Source organism: Physcomitrium patens, chromosome 23 (assembly GCF_059467195.1).
Source record: "Physcomitrium patens ecotype Gransden chromosome 23, ASM5946719v1, whole genome shotgun sequence".
Classification (NCBI taxonomy): domain Eukaryota; kingdom Viridiplantae; phylum Streptophyta; class Bryopsida; order Funariales; family Funariaceae; genus Physcomitrium; species Physcomitrium patens.
Genome location: NC_143432.1, coordinates 1,203,051 through 1,227,896, shown reverse-complemented (window position 1 = coordinate 1,227,896; position 24,846 = coordinate 1,203,051). Strand labels below are relative to the sequence as shown.

Here is a 24,846-nt window from a genome sequence, read left to right as displayed (position 1 = left end):
TAGAAGAAGCACGATTACGTACTCTTGAAGTTCGTCACAATTTCCTTGCAATAGGATATTTTGGATATAATAAGACTTTGGAGCTTATATCTAGAGATTTTTGGTGGCCTCAAATGTAAAAGGCTGTTAAAGAATTTGTGCAGACATGTGATGTTTATTCAAGATCAAAAACTCCTTGTCATCAACCTTATAGACTCTTCCAACCATTATCTATATCAAAACAACCATGGTCTTCTATTTCTATGGATTTTATCACAGTTCTTTTAATTTTAAATTTATATGATTCCATATTCATGATTATAGATTATTTCAATAAGATGGCATATTTTATACTATGTATAAAATCTATCACATGTGAAAGAATAACTAAACTCTTCTTTGACAACATCTATTGCTATTATGGATTACCAAAGAATATTATATTAGACAGAGGAATACAATTTTTATCGAGATTTTAGAAAACTCTTTTCAAGATATTGAAGGTGGATATAAAACTATCTTTGACTTTCCACCTTTAAATTGATGGACAAACAAATTGAGTGAATCAAGTTTTAAAGCAATATTTGACGTGTACCATCAACTATCAATAAGATGATTAGACAACTCTTATGTCATTGGTAAAGTTTGCTTACAATAATTTGCTACATTCTTCTACTCAAAAAATACTTTTTTTTACCAATTGTAGTTATCATCCACGATTTAATACTTTTAACTTTTCAAAAGTTGATAATCTTGTGGCAAAAGATGTGGCAAATTGATTGTCAAAGCTACATGCAACAATGAAGGTATAATTAATAAAAGCTCAAGAATGACAAAAAGCCAATACATATGTCTATTGCAAGGAACAACTTCAATTCTATGAGGGAGATAAAGTATGGATACTTCATTGTAATATTAAAACTATTCATCCTTGAGATAAACTGGATTATCATAGGCTTGAGACATTTTCCATTTGTGAAAATCCATCTTATGTTCTATTTGTCTTTACTTGAGTCTTACAAGACAATGAATATACAAGGAATGAGACAAATACCACCACCTTCTATAGAAATGGATAATAATGAAGAATTTGAGATTGAAGAAATCTTAGATTCAAGGTGGCATCAAAATAGATTAGAATATCTAGTACATTGGCATGGATATGACATTAATGAATGCACATTTGAGCCATCCAAGAATCTAACAAATTCATTATCCAAAATTAAAAAAAAATTGAAATTAAGCTAAGCACTAAAAAAATGAGTTATTGTAGATTTAAGGATATCAAATTTGGAATCAAAAGGTTGATTTCTTCACTACTTATAGCTATTTTGAAGATTTATAGGTGTAAGGATACAAATTGGATTAAAGTTTTTGTAACTTTGTAATATTGAAATTTAAATTATATCACCTCAATTAGAATTGAATTGAAATAAATTAGAAGACTTGAATTTAAAAATAATAAATAATAAATAATAATAAATAATAAATACTTAAAAATTCACTTAAAGTGGACTTGGATGTTATTTCAAAAGAATTCGGTATAGAGTCAAAACCACAATTTGGATGAAGTTTCTACAAAGATGAATTTTAAATTAAATAAAAAAAATTATAAATAAAAAATTAAAATTGGATAAAATTAATTAATAGATGAAAGATTAAGAAAAGAGGTAAAATTCTAGAGAAAAAGATCTTATATGGTTGAATTGTGTTAATTCTTATTTTAAATAATTAAATTGAGGAAGTTAACATAGAAATTTTATTTAAAATTAAGCTACAAATGTAAGTAATTAATTAAATACTTAATCTTAAAGAATTTTTTTATGGCCTAAGTAAACTACTAAATAGTGGGGATTTATTTTAGTTCACAATCTAATTTAATTGAAGTTTGCAACAAACATTTAAAGTCGATTTTTTCACAAATTCAAACAGTTTTACTTATAGATATGTTACTAAACTCATACAATTCATCAAAATATAATCTCTTTTCTATTTTGCAAAATATAGAGTCATTTAAAACAATCCTAACTTTGTAAAGCTTTCACAAAGTCATCATCTATTCAAATTTGTCAAAAAAAATTCTCCTATGAAATCTGATATCCAATTTTGCCCTCCAATAAAACAAAAAAATATCATATTTTTTAATTAAAAAAATACTACTTTATCAATTGGAATCATTAAAGAAAAAAAATCTCTAATCCAATGCCATTTTTAATACTAAAGTATTATTTTAGTACCACATGAATGCAAAAAAATTAATAAATTAATAAATTAATAAAAAAATCAATAGATTTTGATTTACTTTACAATAATTTTAAGTTAATAGTTTATGTAATATAAATTTTATTAGGTAAGGTTTTAAAATGAATGAAACTAATTTACAAATTCTAAAAATACTAAAAGTTAAAATTTTTATTTTTAATTATTTTTAAAAAAAAATTGGATAATATTATCAAGGTCAAAAAAATTAGTCACCACTCAAGAAAATCAAAAATCAATTTAAATATTTAATTTAAATACTTAATTTTAATGTTTTAAAGGTCTTGATTATTTTTAAGAAATTAAATTTTGATTGCTTAGACATCATTATAATGCTTAACAAATTTTGAAGTATGAATTAGTTTCTAAAAATTATCTTTTATGAGATATTTAATTTCATTATAGATAAATAATTTAAAACATTACTTCTTTCCTTTAAATAATAATCAACTTTAAATTAACTTAAAGAAGTAGTGATATTTTAGCAATATAAAATTTATTTAGTTCTAAAAAAATTAAGATATTTAAATCTATTTAATGAAGTTATTAAATTATGGAATTATAAATAAATAAATAAGAAAAAAATAAGAAAATATTTTGTAATGCTTTTGTGTATGAAAATTACATCATTTCAAGTTTTTAAAATAAAACAAGAATTTTAATTAAATATTTAAAGAGAACTACTAAGTAAACATCCATCTTTTATAATATAGACATCTTATAGCACTTCACACCTGCACAAAAAAATAATTGGTTTTGATTTGAAATCATAATTAATGTTATATTTATTACTTTAATATCAAAATTTGATATGCCTTGTCTATTTGGTTTTTGTGAGTTTATATTGTCTTTTCTTTTAATTCTTTTGTCTTTAAAAACTTTCTCTAAATTTATTTTTTAATTATAATAATATAAAAATCATATTATTTTATTTTTATTATTCTTAAATTTTAAATTAAAACTTAAAAATTTTCATTTAAAATAAAAACTAGTTATATTTTGTAGAAATGTAGCATGGAGAAGAAGAAAGTAGAGTAAGCATGCACTAAAAAAGATGTGTCCATCTAATAATTCACTATTAAAAATATTATATCAAAGTAATAAAAATTATTACTATAAATATTATAGTTTTGTAAATTAAAATATATATTTTAATTATTTTAAAACCATATTAAGAATTAAAAATTATAATAATCTAAGATAATATAAAACAAGTTGCATCCAATTTATTTAACACAATTGTTAAGTTTTTAAAAAGTTACAAATTTAAACTTAACATTTAAACTTATCATTTAAACTTAACATTTAAACTTAAATTTAAAGTTAAAAATTTTAATTTTTATATTATTATAAATTAATCATATCTAAAATAAAAATATTATTATTGATTTTTATAATTTATTTATTATAAAAAAATAAACAAGATATTATAAATTTTTATTTTTATGAAATATTATATTACTATTTCATTAAATTAAATTTATTTTATAATATGATTGAATCTAATTAGAATACTATTTTAATTCTAAATTTATTTTAAACTAAATATATCTATTAAAATTATAAAAAAAATATTTAAAAGAAACCAATTTTTTTTAAATTAATAATTATTTTAAAAAAAATATTATTAAATTAATTTGAAAAACCTATACTATCAAAATTGATAATTTTTTATTTTTTTATTTTTTTAATATTGATTTGTAAAGTTTTACATGAATAAAATCATACATTAGTTTTTTAAAAATACCTAATAGTTGCAATTTTATTCAACAAGCTTATCTAGTTAGAGTAACAAGAATTAATAATGTCTTTTTAAAATAGCTTTCTAATTTATATAGCTTTTATTATAAAATTAAATTTGAAATCATAACAACTTTCTGCAAAAATAGATTTTCCAAATCTCTTTTACAAAATTCATAATTTAAAAAAATAAAGACAACTTTAAGTCTTAATATTTCAATTTAAATCTTTTAGAAAAGAAAAGAAAAGAAAAGAAAAGAAAAAAAAAAAAAAAAAAAAAAAAAAATGAACTAACCAAATTGGTTGATGAATTCTTCTTCTGCTCTTTTTCCATTCACTTTCCTCCCAATCTTCAATTAAGTGGATTAATTTACCATTAAGAAACTCCTTCCATAGAGGTCACAATAACAAACAAATAAAACAACTAACATCAAACGGTGATCTATGAAACTTTCAAGACAGCAAGTCACTGCAAATTAGAAAACAGAGAAATATCTAGATTGAAGCACTGCAACTACACAGTAATCTTATAAAAGTAGAGAATAATCAAAAGTTTGAAGTTTAAAAAATCTTAGATTCAAGGTAACAAAATAGGTTGAAATATGTTGTACATTGGTGTGGATATAATATTAGTGTATGCACATAAAAACCAACCAAGAATCTTACAAATATAGCAAAAGAGACATAATCAATCTAGTAATTGATGGATGCCATCCGATCCAATGAGATGCCATGTCCACTACCACACAACTTGTGCAGATCCGTCCATGGAGCTTCGGGAAGGTGATGGCAGATTCTTCAACCGTTTGGCACTCATCTATTCACCCAAATCCTAGAGCCTATCCCGACGCCATAGGAGGGTCCACTAGTTCGAGGCCAGCTCGGATTGTTGATCCATGAGTTTAGTGGTGAGGTCGAGATGAAGCACGTTAGTGGGTTTGCTGATTTAGTGTAGACGGCGGCTTTTCGGAGCTCGATAGTAGGCGCACCTGACCTGGAGAGAGTTTCTGGATCCCAAGTGACTCGATTGGATGAGCTCATCGTTCGCTGCGTTTGCTCTGATGCTCTACTTCACTTGCTGCGTGAATCTGACACTGATCGGTGCCACATGATGGCGAGCCACACAGATGGGTAAATGAAGCGCACCCTCGCAGAACATGCTGTGTCCGATAGGAGGATATTGACATCAGTTAAGCTTTTCTCTGTTCCGAAAACTGTGCTGCAGCTCTGCGCAAGGTAAACGTTTGGGTTGATTGACGATGCATGTGAGTATAGGGTGTTCCAACTCTTTACTTACCGAACCTAGCCATTATGCTAGACTGATAAGCCTCTTATCTCCTTGCAGACAATTCGCTACATGCAAAGTGAACTGTTGCATTTGTTTTCAGCAACCTGTGCTATACGCTGAGAAAGCAGCTTGATAGACCTGGAGGTTAAATGATCGTTCTCGTTGTCATTTTATGTATCTATTTTCTGCAGTACTACGAAAGTGATGGGCTGGTGAATAGCAGTAGACATGGCAATCTTTCCAAGGTATTCACCTTAATTTGTCGTCCAGAGCTTGCAATTTCGTGCAGAAAAGTTTCGACGCTACAGCATTATGATGCAGAGTAGCTAAGAGAATTCAGGGTGGTCATACTCCTTCACTTTCCGTCTCCACAGTGCCGCTGCCGTTGTCTTATTCCGTGACAATGCTCTTTGCCTCCGAGAGCTCAAATCACGCCTTTTCTTCTGAATGCTATGAGGTCGAAACTTCATTTGGGATTTCGGCGAAATGAAGCCTGACCTCTTATTTGAGTAAATTAAAGGCCATCGCAAAAATATGTAGCAGAGTTAGAATTATAGAAATTTGCAATTTGTATAAAAGTCAATCTGCTTTCAAATTGAATCCTTCGCTGCATGAGCATTCACACAGTCAATTCCTAAAATTTCAACCCCAAAAAATTCGTACATATGTGGAAGCCCCACAGATTCATGGACTTGTCAAATCACACGAGCATAAAGTCTCAACACCCAACAGTGAAAAGATTCACAATATACAAATGGGTGCTAGATTTTAAAATTCGACAGTTCCCAAAATCCTGATTAACGGGGCGACATGGCAAGTGTGTCAAGCGCAGGTCTCATGCATGTCCATAATGATTCGCAGCTTCTATTTATCTCAAAAGGTTCACGGTCAACGTTTGAATGTTGAGATTCTTCTCCTCATAATAAGGTGGACATGACGGTGGTGACATTAGCGTGTTAAGTGGACCACTGTTGCATTGCTTAGCCAATTTCGATATGTCGGATTCTATGAGAGTGTGTGAGTTCACCTGCTTCTGGACATTCATCAAAAGTCTTATGTTAGCTTCCACCATTGGCTGACGATGAAAATTTCCGGCAGTAATCCTTAAAATTTGAGGACACGCATTGAAGCCATGTTAACACTTCAGAGAGCACAATCGAACAAAGATGTATATCTCCTCTCTGCAAATTAGTGCTCTCAGAAACTATTCTCCACAGGTTTTGAAAATGCCCACAAATAAGAAGAGTTTGGGACTGGGCCACCCTGATTGTGTACAAACTGACCACTAGCACTAAAAAGTTCTATCCATGACTAACTTTTTCACAACAGGAATCAATTTTTGCAGTAGACATCCCACCCAAGTTTAAGAGATTCAAAACTATATGGTCTCTGTTAAGAGAATTACATGTGTGGGCAATATGGAGGCAATGCAACGGTCTATTCTTCAATGGAGGAGAATGGTATGACAAACCAGTAAGAACAAAAATATGATCAAACCTCATTGATTATGGTTGTAAGTCATAGAGACTCACTTGCGACAAACCAGACAATCAAGTCGATAAAGGTGAATCCTTCTTACATAGGTGAGAATGAGTTTGAATGGCAAATGAAACACTAAATTTTTAACAGAGCAAAATAATTATGTGAAATACAAGGTGGTATAAATGTGCGTACTAGTACTATGACTCACTAACCTCAACATGTATTGATCCTTACTGTCAGTGATTCAATATCACCTTGTCATTAGGGTATTAGATATATGAATGACTTGTACTTAACCCAAACCAATGCATTATGTATACCCCTGCTCTGTCAAAACAAAAAATAAAAGATAAAAAAAAAAACAAAGAAACAAACCCTCCATTTTGGGATAGGATTAAAATTGAAGGACTCATCGACCAAGCCCAAAACGCTTTATGACGTGCACGTCTGTTTGTGTTAATACCCTGTGGATATCGTCTTGCTTTGGAAGCTTTGCGACGAACTGTTGAGCGCAAGCACTAGAGCGACGCGGTTGTCTGGTCGGCAGCAGTACTTAAATTACGACGATAGTTGAAAAAATAGTTTCGAAAATAAATTAAATTAGAAAATCGCAGGGGGTTGACAAATTGTGTTCAGGAGACGCAATCACTACGGTGCTTGCACCGCAAGTTGAGGACGACGTTAAACGTCTGTAGGCTTGGAGTTGTTCTTTTTGATGCTTGGCTTGCTGCGACCTCCCACCGAAAAGTCAAGACTTCATTTTCTAGTCGCAAAAATCATCATTTGCTTGCCTAAACTATAATATCACTAGAGTGTTCATCCCAACCTTCCTTGTAGCCCTAATGAATATGAGAATATATGCTGCGTCTGGCAAATGAGCTATGTTGGATGATTCGGTAGGTTCAAATAACGTTAAGTTCACGAAAAAGCATCAGATGTAGGATGCGGGACCTTGTAAGAGACAGCCCCAAAATTGGATATTTTCGAAGGATAGTCAATTCGAGGTCAAAAACTGACACCAGGAAACCAATGCACCGGTTCGCACAACTACATACATGAAAGCGCTATCCCCTTGCAGTCACACTCAGAGGTTGTGATGTGAGCGGTATTCAGCAGGAACGTCACTTAAACGCTTTCAAAGAGAACACGCAAGAAAAATGTCTGCGAGTATACATCCTCCTGAAGAGGGCAAGTGCGAAACACCTGCCGCGCTGGAAATTTCATTTACAAGTAATCAACTGTCAAAGGATTGTGTGAACACTCAGTTTCTGTTGCACAACACCGTATTAAAAAATACGCGTCTCTCAAGTGTATAGCACATGGTCCGTGAGAATATACTTAGAAACCGGGCTAACTCACAGCTAAAATTCCAAGAATATCTAGATCAGCCAGCTGCGGAACCCCAAGGTCGAGTGGAAAACCAACCTCAATCAAGCTTCTGCGACGACACAGTCTAGATATCGTCGCACCGGACGAGGAGATGACTGTCATTGACTTCCGCAACCAGATTCCTAACGAGTCCCCGTAACGAAGTGCTGCCAAACCGATGTTGTTTTGTACAGATGTGGGGCAATTCCTCTGCTCTGGGTCATGCTCAATTCGGGCATACAACCAGAGATAAATTGAAAAGAAGATGGATAAGATCAAATATGATACTCCTACACTCCTGTCCACTCCTACAGTCGTTGATCTTGTCGTACTTATCAAGAATAGCCCCATAGGCTACAGCCAGCTTCGAATCCCAATCCACCAGGAAAAAGAGTTTGAATCGTGTCAATTAGGAACAGAATCCGCCCAGTGTCGTCTAAGTACACCAAGCCAAGTTCGGTAGCCGCTATGATAGGTGATGAGCGACAGTTCGGCTCTACTGAGCTGCTATCTCAACATCAACCATTCGACTTGGAGCATAAACATGTGATGAGCCTGTTCGCAAAAACATCCCAAAAGAATTGATGTGGTTGTAAGCATCAACAGGCTCGAAGGGATTCATGGAGTCGTAGGCGTCACCTAACTCAACCCTGTCCATTCCTGGTTCGTATGGCTGATAATCAAACTCCACGTCCTCTTCATCGCACATTTCAAGCACCCCATTGCCCAAGGAAAGATCATCAGCAAACCCCATAGAATTCTGCTCTTTTAGGTGAACCACCTTTGGACTAGGTAAACTCTCTAACCATGTCAATACGGTAATCCGAGATGCTTCCATTCGCATGGCTGTCTCGTTGTCAATCTCCAACCCACAACCATCTGCATAAAATGATTAAACGCGAATTGGCATAATTTAGAACCATTAAACGGCACAATTAGCTCCTCCAGCAAACCATGATTGCACCAGTCAGATACAAGTAACTAAGAAAAGGAAAAGCCTTTGAACATTGTGGTGCAGCGCAAGTGTTGAACCAGTTACCGAATCGAATGATCTTTTCAATATTGGCTATGGTATTCTTACTAAATCTAAGGAGAAAAGGTGAAGTTTAAACTGCAACAATCCACAACTTTCGAATCATTTATTAAAAGGACTTTGTCAGCACACAAACCTTCATCTGCGGTACGTTGCACATGTCGGGGCGGTAGGGGTGCCGTAGCTGAACTTGGCATAACCCGAGAATCTGTACCCCGAGCTCTTCCGATAACATCGTTAGTATTACCTAACAGCACCCCAGAAGTCTCGCAATCCCGTACTGTCTCCCCTACTGTCTCTTCAACGGCGACTTTGGAACGTCCATTTACTGTCTTTGCCAAGTCTGACTTGCTAGGGACTATCTTGTTACTGGATAATACTGGGTTTACCAAAACTTTTGCCCACTTCATGTTCAATTTTGATCGCAGTTGACCTGGCCACAACGCGCTGAAGCATAAAGTAGCCTTGGCGAGTCTTCCATTCTCGACCTCATCTTCGATAATGCTTGCTTTAGCTTTTGGCACATGATAATCAGCAGGCACTGCATCTGTAACTCTTAAAGCAGGAGCTTTAGAAACGGAGGCCTGTGCAAACCAAAAAAAAAATCAGTGTTCACATGGTGATGAGATATTTATTAATGCAAGCAAAGTGCTGCTCCGAACTCGACGAGATGGATTCATCGGCGACTTCATCCGAACTCCTGTGCAGCAACAGTAGCTGCCCAAGTCCTCTCACACGAGTGCGGTGGTAATCCAGAGACTGACTACGTAACTCTTGTGCCGTAGTCACGTATTTCTCCGGCGATTAGTTTAGAGGACTATCAAACATATGCTTCTTGGCTACATCACAAAGTACGTGATTATTCTTGATAATACTAGCCTAAGCGAAGGATATGTGCTGTTCGCAGGGTGATGAGATTGAGTACAAATGCACGCAATCCGGGCTTCATACTAGGAGAATAAAATCATAGGAGAAATGAGTAGGAGTTAGACTGACCTGTGACAACTCAGCAGCAGCTTCCTCATATTGGTGGCGGCGGGCCGAGATACACCCACTTTCGATTCCAGATTGTCTCTTCTCTGCTTTCTCCAACTTCTTCTTCTCGTGCAGAGCTGCCAAATCTTTCATGATTGACTTGATTTCGCAAGAAAATTGGTGCGAATGATCGTCAGCGTCGCCGACATCCAAGCCGGAGTAACCCCTGTCAATCTTTTCTCGTTCCAAACCCTTGCTGGACTTGCTAGACTCGTGCACATCATCTCGTTGAAAACTTTGGATGCGAAAGACAAGAGGAAAGCAAGCTGATCCTGATTTGTAAACAGGGTGTGCTTTAGCAGCCGATGAATCGCACGCAAGGGGGGTATGACAACTATCATGGACTAGAGGCGGCGTGATGGAAAAGTCTTCTGTGTTCCACTTTGAGTTCCCTTCACCCCGCCATAGCAGCATCAGCTTTTCCTGTAAACACACTGCACATATGCCACCCCCAGGTTGTGCGCCGCTATGCCTTATGCATTTGCCTACATCCATTATCCACGCCTTGTCCTCCATCCCCATAGCTTCTATTGCATAATCAGCTGCTCTAGGAAGTTGAAGAATACTTCTTATCCAAACAGTGTCGACACGAGCGTCAGATCACAAATACTTTTGCTTGATAAAAGCCCAGGCTCCTACTACGTCTATGCATGCTCTTATCAGTAACAAAAATCTTCTGTTTTCGAGGAACTGGAACTTTCTTCATGTAGCAATATGTAGAGTCGAAAGTCTTCACACTTGACCCCTTCAAACTCTGAGTGAATCCGGATGATGGCCAGCATCAAATCCCTACTTCAGCAGTGCGCGTGACCTTACATATCCCACAACCATCTGTAGACCGAGGCAGACTGAAAGTTTCATCCCTGGCTGTGGTTAAGTGAAGGATGCTCAATTGGTTACCAAAACTATACAAGGACTACCAATAGCTAAAAGCCAGAATTGCACGATACTCCAGCAGGATCACCAGTCTTTCATAAAAACATGCAACAGCAAAGAATAGATGAGAAAAGAACCTAAAAAAAATATAAATAAAAAAAAGGGGGGAGGCGACCGATTATGTACACAGCTGCTCTATAAGAAACTCTGGATGTACAGTCCAGCGTACACCACCTACATAAATCCGTGGCAATGATGGAGAAGGCGTAGAATAAGAATGAGCGCTACAGCTCTTGAATATCAGAAGTGAGAATCGACGCCTAGCCACAATCTTGAAATTTGAAACAAGAATACACAGCCGTAGCGAGAACAAGAAACGAGGTATTTGGAAACTCCCGAAACGCGTGTGCCCGTTTCTCCACGATGGAGATGGACTACTTCTGGAGTGATTGATCAGCGAAAATGCGAAGTACAGAAGCGAAAATTAAGCTTGTATCAGCTCAGGGTAGACGATTTCGAAGCAAAATTATTCACAGAGGTAGCTTGGACGGTGAGAAGCCAAGCACACCCGAGCATAGAGAGCAACACCGCAGACGGTATGTACAGCTCCTCCATGAAATGCTCATTACAACAACGAATTCTTTGGCTTATCTTTGACCTCCCTCTCCCCCACTCCGCCTATCGCACCCAAATTCGCAGCAAATCCTTAGAAATTCAGCGCAGGGGAGGAAAAAAACGTTACAACGTAAGGTAAAATCAATTAAAACGAAAGAAGTTTAATGAATAAATAAGAGAGACAGGAACGAACGAAGAAGATGAAGAAGGTGAGAAAACAACAAAGGAAGAAGGGACAAGAAGAAGGGATAAGAAGAGGAATCCAATTCAAACCAAGATTTGTATTGCACGTGCACAGGAATTCAATCTACCACTCCACCCGCACAACAGACGCTGTCTACTAATCCCGAAAGTCCGTAATCAAAGCAATGCAAGCAATCGCAATTGAGAGGATCGGCCTCTGTGGGTCCCTTTCCCAGTTTGACCAGGATTTTAAGGAGAAAAACCGGTAAAAAACAACACTAACAACGACGACGACGACCGCCTGCCTCATGCCCTCTGCAGCGTCGACTTCCACCCTCCGCTGAATACAGTAAATGAAAAAGAAAACGGCAAGCCACCCGTTCGACTGGACTCCACCCTGGCGCTTGTGTCCCAGTCGTCTCTTGTGGTCTCCACATCAACAGTGCAAGACTACACAGCCCTTCTCTTCCGCCATCTGCGACTCGTTGTCTCAACCTACCTCTCTCATCGTCTGGTAACGACTTCTTCAACCTCTCTCTATGCTCTTTCCCAACCAACTCGTCACTCAACCAACATCAACCGGGATTCATCAACTCTAATTCATTCAATACACGTGAAAAAAAATTAAAAAATAAATAAAGACCATCCGCCAGACCAGTACACGGGGTATTTCTTTTCCGTAACATCACAGCATCCAAGAAGCGACGTTCGAAAAAGCTTCGATCGAATCACACTCCTCCAGAAATCCGAGAAATATGCTTAGTTTGAACGCCACGCAGACCAAAATCCAGCTATGCCTGCCTGGTCGCAGCGCGCAGAAGGAAACCTGGTAATTGTTGCAAAGATGGACAGAAAAGGATGGGCAACGAAACGCGGCTCGCTCAGGTGAAGCATGGAGCCTGCCCTGCTGTAAGAACATAAACGAAGGCGCCACTGCCACTGGCACTGCCACTACCGCGGTCATCAAGACCGAGCACCCCGGATTCCTTCCTACTACTTACTCTACGGCGTCGTTTCTTCGTCTTTTTCCACCCTGTTTGTTTTTTTTCTGATTTCACTCTCTGTCAAAGCTAAACCTCGACTTCGGCTGCTGCTGCAAAAGCGAGAGAGCAGGCCATCGAATGATGGATGCAAACAGACCCTGCGCAGATCCAGATCGCAGTCCATCATCAGATAGGCAACAAGACGCGGTATAGAATTGTCGCAGCACTCTGATCATTGCCATCTTCAGGTGCCCCGCCCCACTCGGCAAGCAAGCAAGCATCGCCCTCCTACTCTGCCCCTCCCTATTCCGACGGTGCCTTGCTCATTCTCACTAATATTAGCGCCAACGTTTAACCTAATTTCATCGCGACGAGATAGTGTAAATGGAATCTAATTACTTTATAATATTCACGTAGGCTTAGGGTTTGATTTTTGGGTTAGGTTCTAGGTCATCATATTTCCAAGGGGAGGATTTATGAGAGCGAAGATATGATTCCCACCATGCCTTAGTTTATCCAAACACACAATCATGTTGTGTCACTTTGTGTGTGATGGAGTTTGTCCGCATTACAAACCCATGAAGTCTTCTTCAAACCCAAGTTGGACTTTGGGAGTATTGAAACAATCAAGCACCGCCACGTGAACCCCGCGTTCATCCACGAGTCGTATGCTCGGGTGCCACGTCTGCGAGGAGTGGTGGGAAGTCTTCATGTTTCACAAGAGACATGAGAGGATAGGTGCCACGTAGGACATGGCTTCCTCCCCCACCTGGACTATGTCCACGTAGACCTAGAGGGATCCGAACATGCGAGACTCGTCGATGGATGAGGAGTCCATGTCATAAAGTCATCCATCCAAGAGAGCACCACATCCCGGGTTGAGCCGGGGCATGTGGGCCGGGTCACATGTGAAAAGAGAGGGGTGACAGGGAAAGAGTCAGAGCGGGTCAAGGCCTCGAAAGGCGGGCACATGGGGACGTTTGACCACAGTGATGGAAATTGAAAGCGGGCAGAGGTAATAAATAATAAATAAATAAACAAAAAAAATTGCTTCCACGGTAAGAAAGTTGTGAAAAAGTTTAAAGCATGAAAAAGTAAAAGTAAATTTGCCGAGAATTGTTATGGGGGGGGAGTGAGCGGTTCTTCTTCATGTTCCGTGCTTTGACCGACTCCCTTAACATAATATTTGCTACCTCTTGGAAAACTCTCATTCAATTATAATAAGTGTTCTTACCTTTTTTTAGTTTGGCAGTCGTGTGCTACACAAATAAAATTATTTGGTTTTTTTACCTCTAAGTGAAAATACTACCTTCTTTCCTCATTTACTTTTTCATATATATATATATATATATATATTTAAAATCTTTGTAGTAATTTATTCTATGATTAGTAATATTGTTGTGTTTTCATTGTTAAGGTATGTTTTTGTCAAAGTAGTTTTCATATGTTTGGTAGATTGATCCTTTCAATCCTTGATCAGAAAACCCAAGTTTCTACTGATTTATCACCCAAAGATACATAATATGTAAAATTCAAATAAAATATAAATAAATAAATTATTCATAACAAAATAATGAATCTTTTTGTAAATTTGAAATGTTATATGTATATATATATATATATATATATATATGCACATATACATACATTCATTTCTAAACTTGAGTAGTATAATTTATGTGCTTTTCTATTAAATTTTAATATATACAAGATGGTAACCATATGTGGGCACATCATATGTAAAAATGATGCCTTCAATATTTCTAAGGCATATTAAAAAGTGATTGCTCTATATTTATCTTAAATAATCTAAAACAATTCCTTAAAAAGTTGATAAAGAATTAAAATAATATTATATTTATGTTTTGTAAAAATAAAAAATAAAATAAAATAAAACTTTTTAATTGACTTATTTTTTTAAATAATAAAATATAATCATTAATTTTATTTTTTATTATAGAAATATAATCTATTTTGGTTTTATTTTTAAAAATAAATAAATTACAATCTATACATATATGTTGTTTCTTTATTTAATATATATATACATATATAATGATAAAAATGTAATTAGAATATTAATATATTTTTATTTATTTATATTTTATCTTATATTCTACTTTTGAAAAACTATACCATATATATATTTTTATAGTTATTTATAGATCTCTTGCATTAATAATATTAAAAAACCTTAATAATAATCATATATCATCAACATTATATAAACTATGTATATACAACATTACTATCTTGTTGGCATTGTTCATTTTTAATTATAACTTAAAACACTTTTATTCTAATACATCCACTCTATCAACTAATAACAACACAAATGTCATCAGTAATAAGCCTTTAGCTTTTTATGCTCTATAATGATTCATAGAGTATGTATTAAAGATTGATTATAATATAGTTTAAAAAAATTATTTATATATATATATATATTGAAGAATGTTAAATAGATCCATGATTTTACTAAATAGACCCACATTTGATGAAGAATATGGTAATTATGATGAATGTGGTTGATTTTTAGTAGTTGCAGATCCAATACTAGAAAAATATAGCTAGAAGACATTATTTTTTTATGATGGTTAAAATGGGTGGATAAATTTTATTAAAAACTTAAATCAATTTAAGATATATATATATATATATATATATATATATATATATTTATGATATTTTAAAATTTTAAATTAAATTAAATTACATCAAATTTTTTAAATTTAAATTTAAATAATAATAATAATAATAATAATAATAAGATTGTGTTTCAAAAAAAAATAGTATTTTGAAGAAGTAATACTATTTATCTTTTGAATCATGATATATTCTTTTAACTCATAATTTTCTACCAAAGTCATTTAATAATTTTTATTTTATTTTATATGATAGTATTTAAATAAATAAACATAACCCTTTATATTTATTTTTTTATATTATTTTATAGAATTTGAAAATCAAAATCCAAAGGTCATTAATATCACTTTGGGATTTAATTTTCCCTCAAAATTGTACAACACACGTATATTCTAAGTACTATGATAATATATATATATATATATATATACTTTTAGGTATAATGTTTATACATTAAAATAATCTAAGTTTTAAAGATTTTACTATCAAGTGATATATTTTAAACCGTAGGTTACTTAAGTCTATCTATTATAAATTTACACATTTTCATTTTTCATTTTTGGTTTTCCATTAGATTCTTTCTTCTTAAGTTTCAAAAGCCTAATTTCTAATTTAACTTATAGATTATTCTTTGATGCATTATTGTGTTATCTTAGTTGCAAGTCCAAGATATATTCTTCTATTTTTAATTTTATTAAGCAACAATTCAATTGCATATGAGTAATGTCAAAAATTACCAGACTTAGAGCCAACTTTATCCTTTTGACACATTGTTTTGCAATGACTTTTTTTAATCCTCAATAGCTACAAATTTGAACTCACATGTGTCAAAAATAGCACATTGTTTATTCCCATGCAAGGCCCTGCAAAAGGAATTTATCAATGAGCAACTAAGGAAATTGATAAATTCTAATCTACTCACTTAATTAGAGCAAACCTTACCAAGGTGTTTAAGGAGAAAGGCAACAAAACTTCCTCTACACTTGGCACAGAATGGCTACCTACAAGTGGTGAAAGAAGAGAAGAACAAGAGAAATGGTAAATAAACAATAAAATAAAATAAAACAATGCAGGAGAATCAAAGAAATGAAGATATTGAAACTGTGGGGAAATAAAAGCTGTGCACGGTTTGACCGCTAAAGTTGGCGAGGGCTTAGCTCTAATATCAGCCAAATTTAGAGGTTGATCAGGACAAACACATTCTTATACTCTAAATTTAATGAATGATATTTTGTCGAATCCAAAAAGAAGAAAACTAGCAAATGGCTTGAAAAGTCTCTACAGTCCCACTCACCTATGAGTTTATAAAAGTGATAGCAACATGGAGAATATAGGGGAATTACCTAAAACTAAAATTATTGGCCCCTAATTTTGATTTCATCTGAATCTAGATACATGAAGGAATCTAGGTGTGCTTTGTTGTAAGTGGAAGGGGTTAAGCCAAAATTAGCCACACTTGTGTATAAAGGAAGGGCGTTTGTTTGTTCATTGTTTAACAATGAGGAATTTTCGGAAAAGAAAAATCTCTACTTATGACCTAATCAATATATATATATATATATATATATATAGATAGATAGATAGAAATTCATTACACTTGCATGTGTACTTGAAGAACTTTTCAACAAGAAAACGAATAATTCAAAATCTTTCCTATTGTTTTCTTATTTTTTAATATTGCAATGTACACTCTTAATTTGGTGTTATTAAAACAACTTTATTACACTTGTATGCTTTTGGATTTATGTTACTAAAGTCATTAAAGTATGAAAGTGTGATATGCATTAATAAACATTGACAATCTACATAACATGTAAAGAACATGATTAAAGTGAAGATGTTTTACTGGTAAAACATACAGTCAATCCTGATTAATTTCCTTTCATTTCACATATTTCGAAAATTTCAAACTTAAATTACAAAGTTCAAGAAGGACTCTTTGTCATATGTTTTGTTTCTTTGCAATTTTTTTGTGATTTTTTTTTCTTCTTTTATGATTTAACAAATGAAATCAGTCTTAATTTCTTTTGAGTAAGTGTTTGTTACAAGTAAGTAGTATGAAAAATTAAACTAAAAACATTCTATATGTTTAAGCATTCATTTTTTTGAAGTTTGTGTTTTATTCATACAAAATATATGTTATAAATTCATTACACAAATAGCTTGTTAACAATCTTTTTTAAATATTAGTTTTATAGATACACCAAAAAAAATATTCCAAAGTCAACCTTAATCTGAAGTTTATTTTTTATGTTTAATTTTATGACGAATTTATCACATTTTGTATTATAAATTTATTTCAAATAAAATTTTATTTCTTTTATTATTTTAATGATCCTTTTTAAATAAAAGACCCCAAAAATTATATTTATACCTTATTAATATGTATTTTAGCTTTTATTTTATAATAGTTTAGATTTATACATTCATAAAAAATATTCAATAAAATACAATATTCTTTTAGTTTAAAAAACTTAAATTGATAATAATTATAAAAGAAAATTAAAAATAAAAATATTAGCATGTTTATTTGCATAAAATATTAAGTATTATTTTAGAGAAATATTTATTATAAATGTGGTTTAAAAAAAACTTATTTTTTAAATGCCATTAAATATTTAGTTTTAAGATTGTAACAACTTCACAAAATTTTATTATTTAAATAGCTTATATGTATCCTACAACTTAGTTATTCCAATATCCAATAATTCTTATAATACAAGTTTATAAATGCCAAACTTATTTCAAAATGGTATTAGCTTCTATATTGTTCTTGGATTTTAATTTCTAAATATAAATAGAATATTGAATTCAAAATTTAGAAAAAAAATAAGTAAAATTTAGATTCATATATAGAATTGTCTACTACTTAATAACTAAGTTGAAAACAAGCACACTTCTTAACAACTAAGTTGAAAAAAAGCACAAAAAATTTGAAACGGATCAAAATTACCAAATAGACGATAATCTCAAAAACATGCTCGGGTATTGGCCGGCCTCCTTCATTAATCTTGATGCTAATCTCCTAGAGCCAATATCACTCATTTTCACCATTCAATTGATCTTAAAATTCTCACATACTTAATAAAACAAGCCTACTATCCTCATATAAAAATTTCACTCCAATCCAACTTATATATTGCAAGGAATCTTAAAAATCCTCACTAGACTTAAAATTCTATTTTTTGAGACCTTGACCCACTTAAACCTCAATAGTCCTCAATTTAACTATTAAATCAAGCTAAAATTCACAATACATATTAAACACAACTATAACCATAAATCCAAAAAAATTTATTTGAAGATCAATTACAAAACTCTCAAAATTGCCCAAAATATCAACCCTATTTTATTTCACAAAAACCTAAGTCATCCAAAACAAACTTGACTTTGTAAAGCCATTACAAAGTCATTATAAATCCAAATCATACAAAATCAATGCTCATAGAAACTTTATTTAGTCTGCTATCAAATTCTATTCTTCGATCTACAAAAGAATCTCAAAATCGTCGTTGAGGCTTGGTTTTGTGCCTCATGGTTTGATTTTCACCCTGGTTCATAACCAGCCCTCTCCAAGTATCAATATCTAGTTTTTCTTCATAATTTTTACTAGAATTTACTCTTAACTTCTTCTTAAAGATACTTATATCATTTATTATCCAATCTATCTTATTTTGCCTTATTTATGGCCCTACAAAGTAAGTAGAAGTCACTTTTTTAAAAAGACATTACTACTACTAAAAGTTTTACTACCTTCCTATCTTTATCCATATTTTTTTACTTTAAATTTTAACTTGGCTCTTCTATAATAAGATCCATATTATCATCTTTTACCATAAAATCATGTCACAACATGGCACCGCAAGATTATCAGCTTTTAAAAAGTCAAAAGTATCAAGTCATGGATAATAACCATAACTGGCAAAGAAAGGTGTTTGTTTTGTAGAAGAATGTACCATACTATTATAAGTAAACTCTACCATTGGTAAAATAATTATCCAATTATCTTATTGGTAGTTGATGGTATATCTTAAATACTGTTCCAAACCTTGACTAATATGCTTTGTTTATCTATAATTTTGAGTATGGAATATTAAAGATAGTTTTATATCCACTTTTAGAATCTTGAAAAGAGTCCACTAAAATCTTGATATAAACTGAGTTCTCCTATCAAATATAATATCTTTGGGTAATCCATGATAGCGATAGATATTGTCAAAAAAGAATTTAGCTACTTTTTTATCCATAATAGATTTTGTACATGGTACAAAATGTGCCATCTTGATAAAAAAATCTACGATTATGAATATAGAGTTATAAAAACCTGAGATTGGAAGATCCATGATAAAATCCGTAGAAACACTTTATATTTGTGGCCACCAAAAATCTCTAGATATAAGTGCCAAAGTCTAGTTGTATCCAAAATATCTTGCTGTTGAAAAGTTGCGATGTGCGTGAAGAACACGTAATCATTCTTCTCCTTTTAGAACATATAATCGACCTTCAAAATATAATAGGTTTTTTTTGAATTCAAACTTAGAAGTATCTTGAAACTTAGAAGAATGATTCTTAATATTGTGAACAAGATTATTAGAAGACATACTTGATTGGATTTGTTTCACAAGGATCAAATCAACAATCAATGTTGATTTCAATACTCAAACATGAAAATGCTCTAGCTTCAAGAGAATTATTCTTTGTTGATTAAAAGATACATCTTCTTATTTTGATACGAGATAAGAAGGTCTAAAAAGGGAGTCTAATAAACCTTGTTATTTTTTGGATTGATATGTGATCTTGAAATGAATTTTTAATAAAGACATACTCCAACAGACTTGGCAACGATTTAAAACACGTGTTGACATGAAGTATTCAAGATTCTTATGATTCGTATATAAAGTGATTGGATTAAAAGTGCCATCTAAATGATGACGCTATTCTTGAAATGAATCCATGATTGCAAGAAGTTCTTTGTCACGGATATCATAATTAATCTTGGTTGCTGAAATTTTTTTGGAATGAAAAGTGAAGTTTATCATGTGTTCCTATTTGTAATAATACGACACCCAAAGCAAAGTTTGATGCATCTGTTTTCATAAAAAAATGTCTTAGAAAAGTTGACACAATACAAGATTGGTGCAGAAATAAAGGTTGACTTTAAAGTTTCAAAAGATGCTTCAGCTTCTTTACTCGACTCAAGTTTATCTTTGTAAGTCAAACGTGTAAGTGGAGCTACAACTCGAAAGAAGTCTTTGATGAAGATCTAATAATAGTTAGCAAAGCTCAAAAAGCATTGGATATCTCTTATCATTTTTAAAATTTTTTAATCCATAATCGTTTGAACTTTCTTAGGATCTATCATAAGTCCATCATTTGAAATGATGTATCCTAAAAAATCAACTTGAGTAGTGTGAAAAACACACTTTTCTATCATGGCATAGATTCTCGCATCTCTTAATTTTTGTAATACATGAACAACATGAAGTTCATGTTCATATGTGTTCTTAGAATAGATCAAGATTTTGTCCGGATAACAGACAAAAAAATTGTCTAAAAACTCTTCAAAAATATCATTCATTAGATGTTGAAAAGCTGTCATTGCATTTGTAAGTCTAAAAGGTATGACATTGTATTCAAAATGCCCATACCTAGTTCGAAATACAATCTTCTATTCATCTCTTTGTTTAATGTATATTAGATTGTATGCTCTCTGTAGATTTATTTTTGTATAGAGCTTAGCGTAATTCAGTTGATCGAGAAGTCTTGATATCAAAGATAGAAGGTACCTATTCTTGATGGTGATCTTGTTGAGTCCTCGATAATTAATACATATCTGCAATGATCTATCTTTCTTCTTCACAAATAAGATTGGAGCTCGTGTTGGTAATTTGGAATTGCGTATGAAATTTTTAAGCAGATTCTCTTCAATATATTCTTTGAGTTCAAATAATTCATTTTATGATAAACTATAAATTGGTCCAAATAGCGGTTGTATTCCTTCTTGAAGGTCATAGAGATGATGTTCTTGAAGAGTATTTATATTCTTCTTCTCAAATATATCTTGAAATTCTTGATATTTATTGGAAATGCCACATGAAGTCTTTTCATGATTAGAAACAAGTGTGGCGGAAATGACATAAGGCAATCCTTCTTTTGCAGCATGCAAGAAAGCTCTTGTATCTATAAATATAGGTTTAATTGCACTAGACTTATGACTTTCTACTAAATTAATTTCACTCTTATTTATGCTTTTAGAAAAGTCAAGGGTACAAGAAATTCAATCTTTGTAAGGATTATACTTTTAAAACCTTGATAAACCTAAAAAGTCTTGATTAGAGGGAGATCTAATTATATTAAAGATTATGCAACTACTATGACTATTTATTGCTCCATCTATAGGATGTCACGGACATATATTTATTATAATTATTACCTAGGTGATAGGAATAGGTAGAAGTAGGTAAAAGTAGATTAATTTCATAACATCTTCTAGAAAAGCTTCATAGACGCTGCTTTGACTTTACATGTATTTATACTTAATTGGTAGATTGGAAACTTGGTCAACAAGTTAATAAAATACCCACATGTTGGTAGCTTACGAAACAAGCTAATTATATGGTGCCCACATAAAAAACTTTCCTTGTAAGTTAAGATACATATTGTGCAAAGTCAAGACATTTTTGGAGGTCCTATAGAACATTGCCACGTAGCTCCTAGGTAGATAGTACATATAGAGATGAGCTTTATAAAGAAATAAATTTAGCATAAATAATTAGTATATATAGTAGTTTTAAATCTTACATCAGTGGTGGAAAAAATAATCAAAGGAGTAGAATGGACAAAACAACTTATATAAAAATATCTAAATGTCTTTCCAACCAACTTATCTAGTGGCGCGCCTTTGGATTGAGATGCTTCTTTTAAAATAGAACTATTACTTGAGGCCAAACTAAAAAGTTGGCCAATTTATTACTTAGTACCAAATGAACTTCAAGAGCTACGGAAGATATTGGATGAACTTTTAGAAAATGGCCTCATTCAAGAAAGTACATCAATATGAGAAGTACATGTATTCTTTGCATCCAAGAAGGATGGTGGACTTTGGCTTTGTATTGACTGTCAAGGCCTTAGTAAGAAAATTGCTAAAAATACATATCATCTTTCATATCTAGATGATCTTTTTGACTAATTTAGAGATATGATCATCTTTAACAAATTAGACCTTGGAGTAGCTATTAGCAGGTACATATTGCAAGAGAGGATATAAAAAAGACAACATTTTATATGTGCTATGGATATTTTGAATGACTTGTTTTACCTTTTGGCATGACCAATGTTCCAGTGACCTTTATGGATCACAAGAACAAATTATTTTGAGATCTTTTAAATAAGTATGTAGTTGTTTTCATTGATGATATTCTAATGTATAATAAAATTTCTAATGAGTATGAATAATATCTACGAGAAGTACTACACCAACTATAAGATAGTTGCTTCTATTATAAGCAATAAAATTGTGAACTTTAGAAGTTGAAAGTCACCTTTTTGGAGCATATAGTGTCTTCCAAAGGTGTACACATGGAATAGTATAAGATAACAGTAATGGAGGATTGGCCAATTCCTAAAGATGCTTCTGAAGTTTATTCTTTTTTAAGCATTATAGGATATTATTGTCATTTCATTTCATAATTTATACACGTTATTATTTCATTGATAAGCTTATTAGAGAAAGGTGCTTCAATTGAATAGAAATTGGAGCAGCAAAGTGCCTTTGATAGGTTGAAGGAAAAATTTATTATTCCTCCAATATTATAATTGTATGATTTCAACCTTCCCTGTATAATTAACATTGATGGTTTTGGCTTTGTTATTAGAGCAGTCTTTTAACAAGACTTTGATAGGGACCTTCAACCTATGGCATATGAATCATACAAGCTCAAATGGCCAAAGCGAAATTACTCTATATGTAATTGAGAGCAATTAGCGATTGTACATGCTACAAATATGTGACAATACTATTTATTGAAGAAGCTACTAATTATTTGAATTGACTATTGATCCATGCTACACGATTTATATTTGAAAAATATTAAATCACAACATCATTGTTGAAAAGAATAATTGCAACTTTTCAATATTCAACTTAAGTACAAGCAAAGATGAAAATATAGTACATCAAACAACTTATTGCAAAGAATAGACTTGAAGGCCAAATTAGAGGATAAAAAAAAAGTCACTACCATTAGTAGTATCATTTTAAATCTAATCAAAGATGTAGAATAAAAAGAAGCTGTACATTGGGATGCTTATTTTAAGATGGTTAGCAATCAGTTTAAGATCGACAATGTATAATACAAGATTACAGTCTTATTGATGGCTTATTCTATTTCAAAAAATAGATTTATGTACTTGGCAATGTTATACTTTAGATGTGCATACTTTAAGAGAAACATAACATCTCAATATCTTGACATCTAAAGCGTGAAAAGACTTTAGAATAGATCTCAAGGACATAGATTTGGAGAAGTTTGGATCACGATATTTGAACTTTTATGTACTCTTGCAAGTCATGCCAATGAAACAAAGCATGCTATGCAACATCTCCTAAACTATTGCAACCAATTCCACAACCTATGGCATATTGGGAACATGTGACTATGGATCTTATTATGTGTTTACTGCAGATACTTCACAATCTCACCATAGTTGTTATCTTTATAGACCAACTCTTGAAGCAATTTTACTAGGCCGCGGTCTTCTTAGATATTGATGCCCTAGGACTTGCATGGATCTTTTTTGATATTGTCTTTTGTCACCATAGATTACTTTGTGTCATCATTTCAAATTGAGATCCATGCTTCATGAGAAGTTTTTGACCAACCTTCTTTAAGCTATTGTCACGGACATACATATAATTACCTATATGAATAGATAAAAGTATGTAAAAGTAGATAAAAGTAGGTTAATTGTGTAATATCTTCTAGAGAAGCTTCTTAGAAGCTTCATAGACGTTGCTTTGACTTTATAGGAGTCTATAGTTGACTTTTAGGTTAGAAACTTGGTCAACAAGTTAGCCATGTGCCACACATGTTGGAAGCTTAAAGAACAAGCTAACTACGTGGTCCATCCATAGAAAACTTGCCTTGCAAGCAAAGGCATGTGGCCTAGAAAGTCAACATATATTGGAGGTCTTATAGAACATCGCCACGTGGCTTCTAGTTAGATAGTATATATAGAGGCAAGAGTGAAGCCCTCTTCACTCTTGTCAACTCCTTTCTTGCTTCTAGTCTAGTTTCAAGGGTCTCTAGTTTTCTTGTATTTTGGCAATAGCCATTCCAGTTTCTTTCTTAATATACATA

General features: G+C 32.6%; 2 protein-coding genes across 2 annotated transcripts; one reads left to right on the top strand and one right to left on the bottom strand.

Moving 5' to 3' along the window:
• The first annotated feature begins 4,710 nt into the window (after nt 1-4,710).
• Nucleotides 4,711-5,866, top strand: LOC149986472 (uncharacterized). Its single transcript, XM_090246825.1, has 3 exons — nt 4,711-4,782; nt 4,934-5,109; nt 5,324-5,866. Exons 1-3 carry the CDS (start codon nt 4,711-4,713, stop codon nt 5,397-5,399), a joined length of 324 nt encoding a protein of 107 aa, XP_090102951.1. The 3' UTR covers nt 5,400-5,866.
• A 2,056-nt stretch (nt 5,867-7,922) lies between these two features.
• Nucleotides 7,923-13,138, bottom strand: LOC112275615 (uncharacterized). Its single transcript, XM_024506125.3, has 3 exons — nt 10,146-13,138; nt 9,286-9,733; nt 7,923-8,995 (listed from the first exon to the last, which is right to left on the bottom strand). Exons 1-3 carry the CDS (start codon nt 10,704-10,706, stop codon nt 8,613-8,615), a joined length of 1,392 nt encoding a protein of 463 aa, XP_024361893.1. The 5' UTR covers nt 10,707-13,138; the 3' UTR covers nt 7,923-8,612.
• Between the last annotated feature and the right edge of the window lie 11,708 nt (nt 13,139-24,846).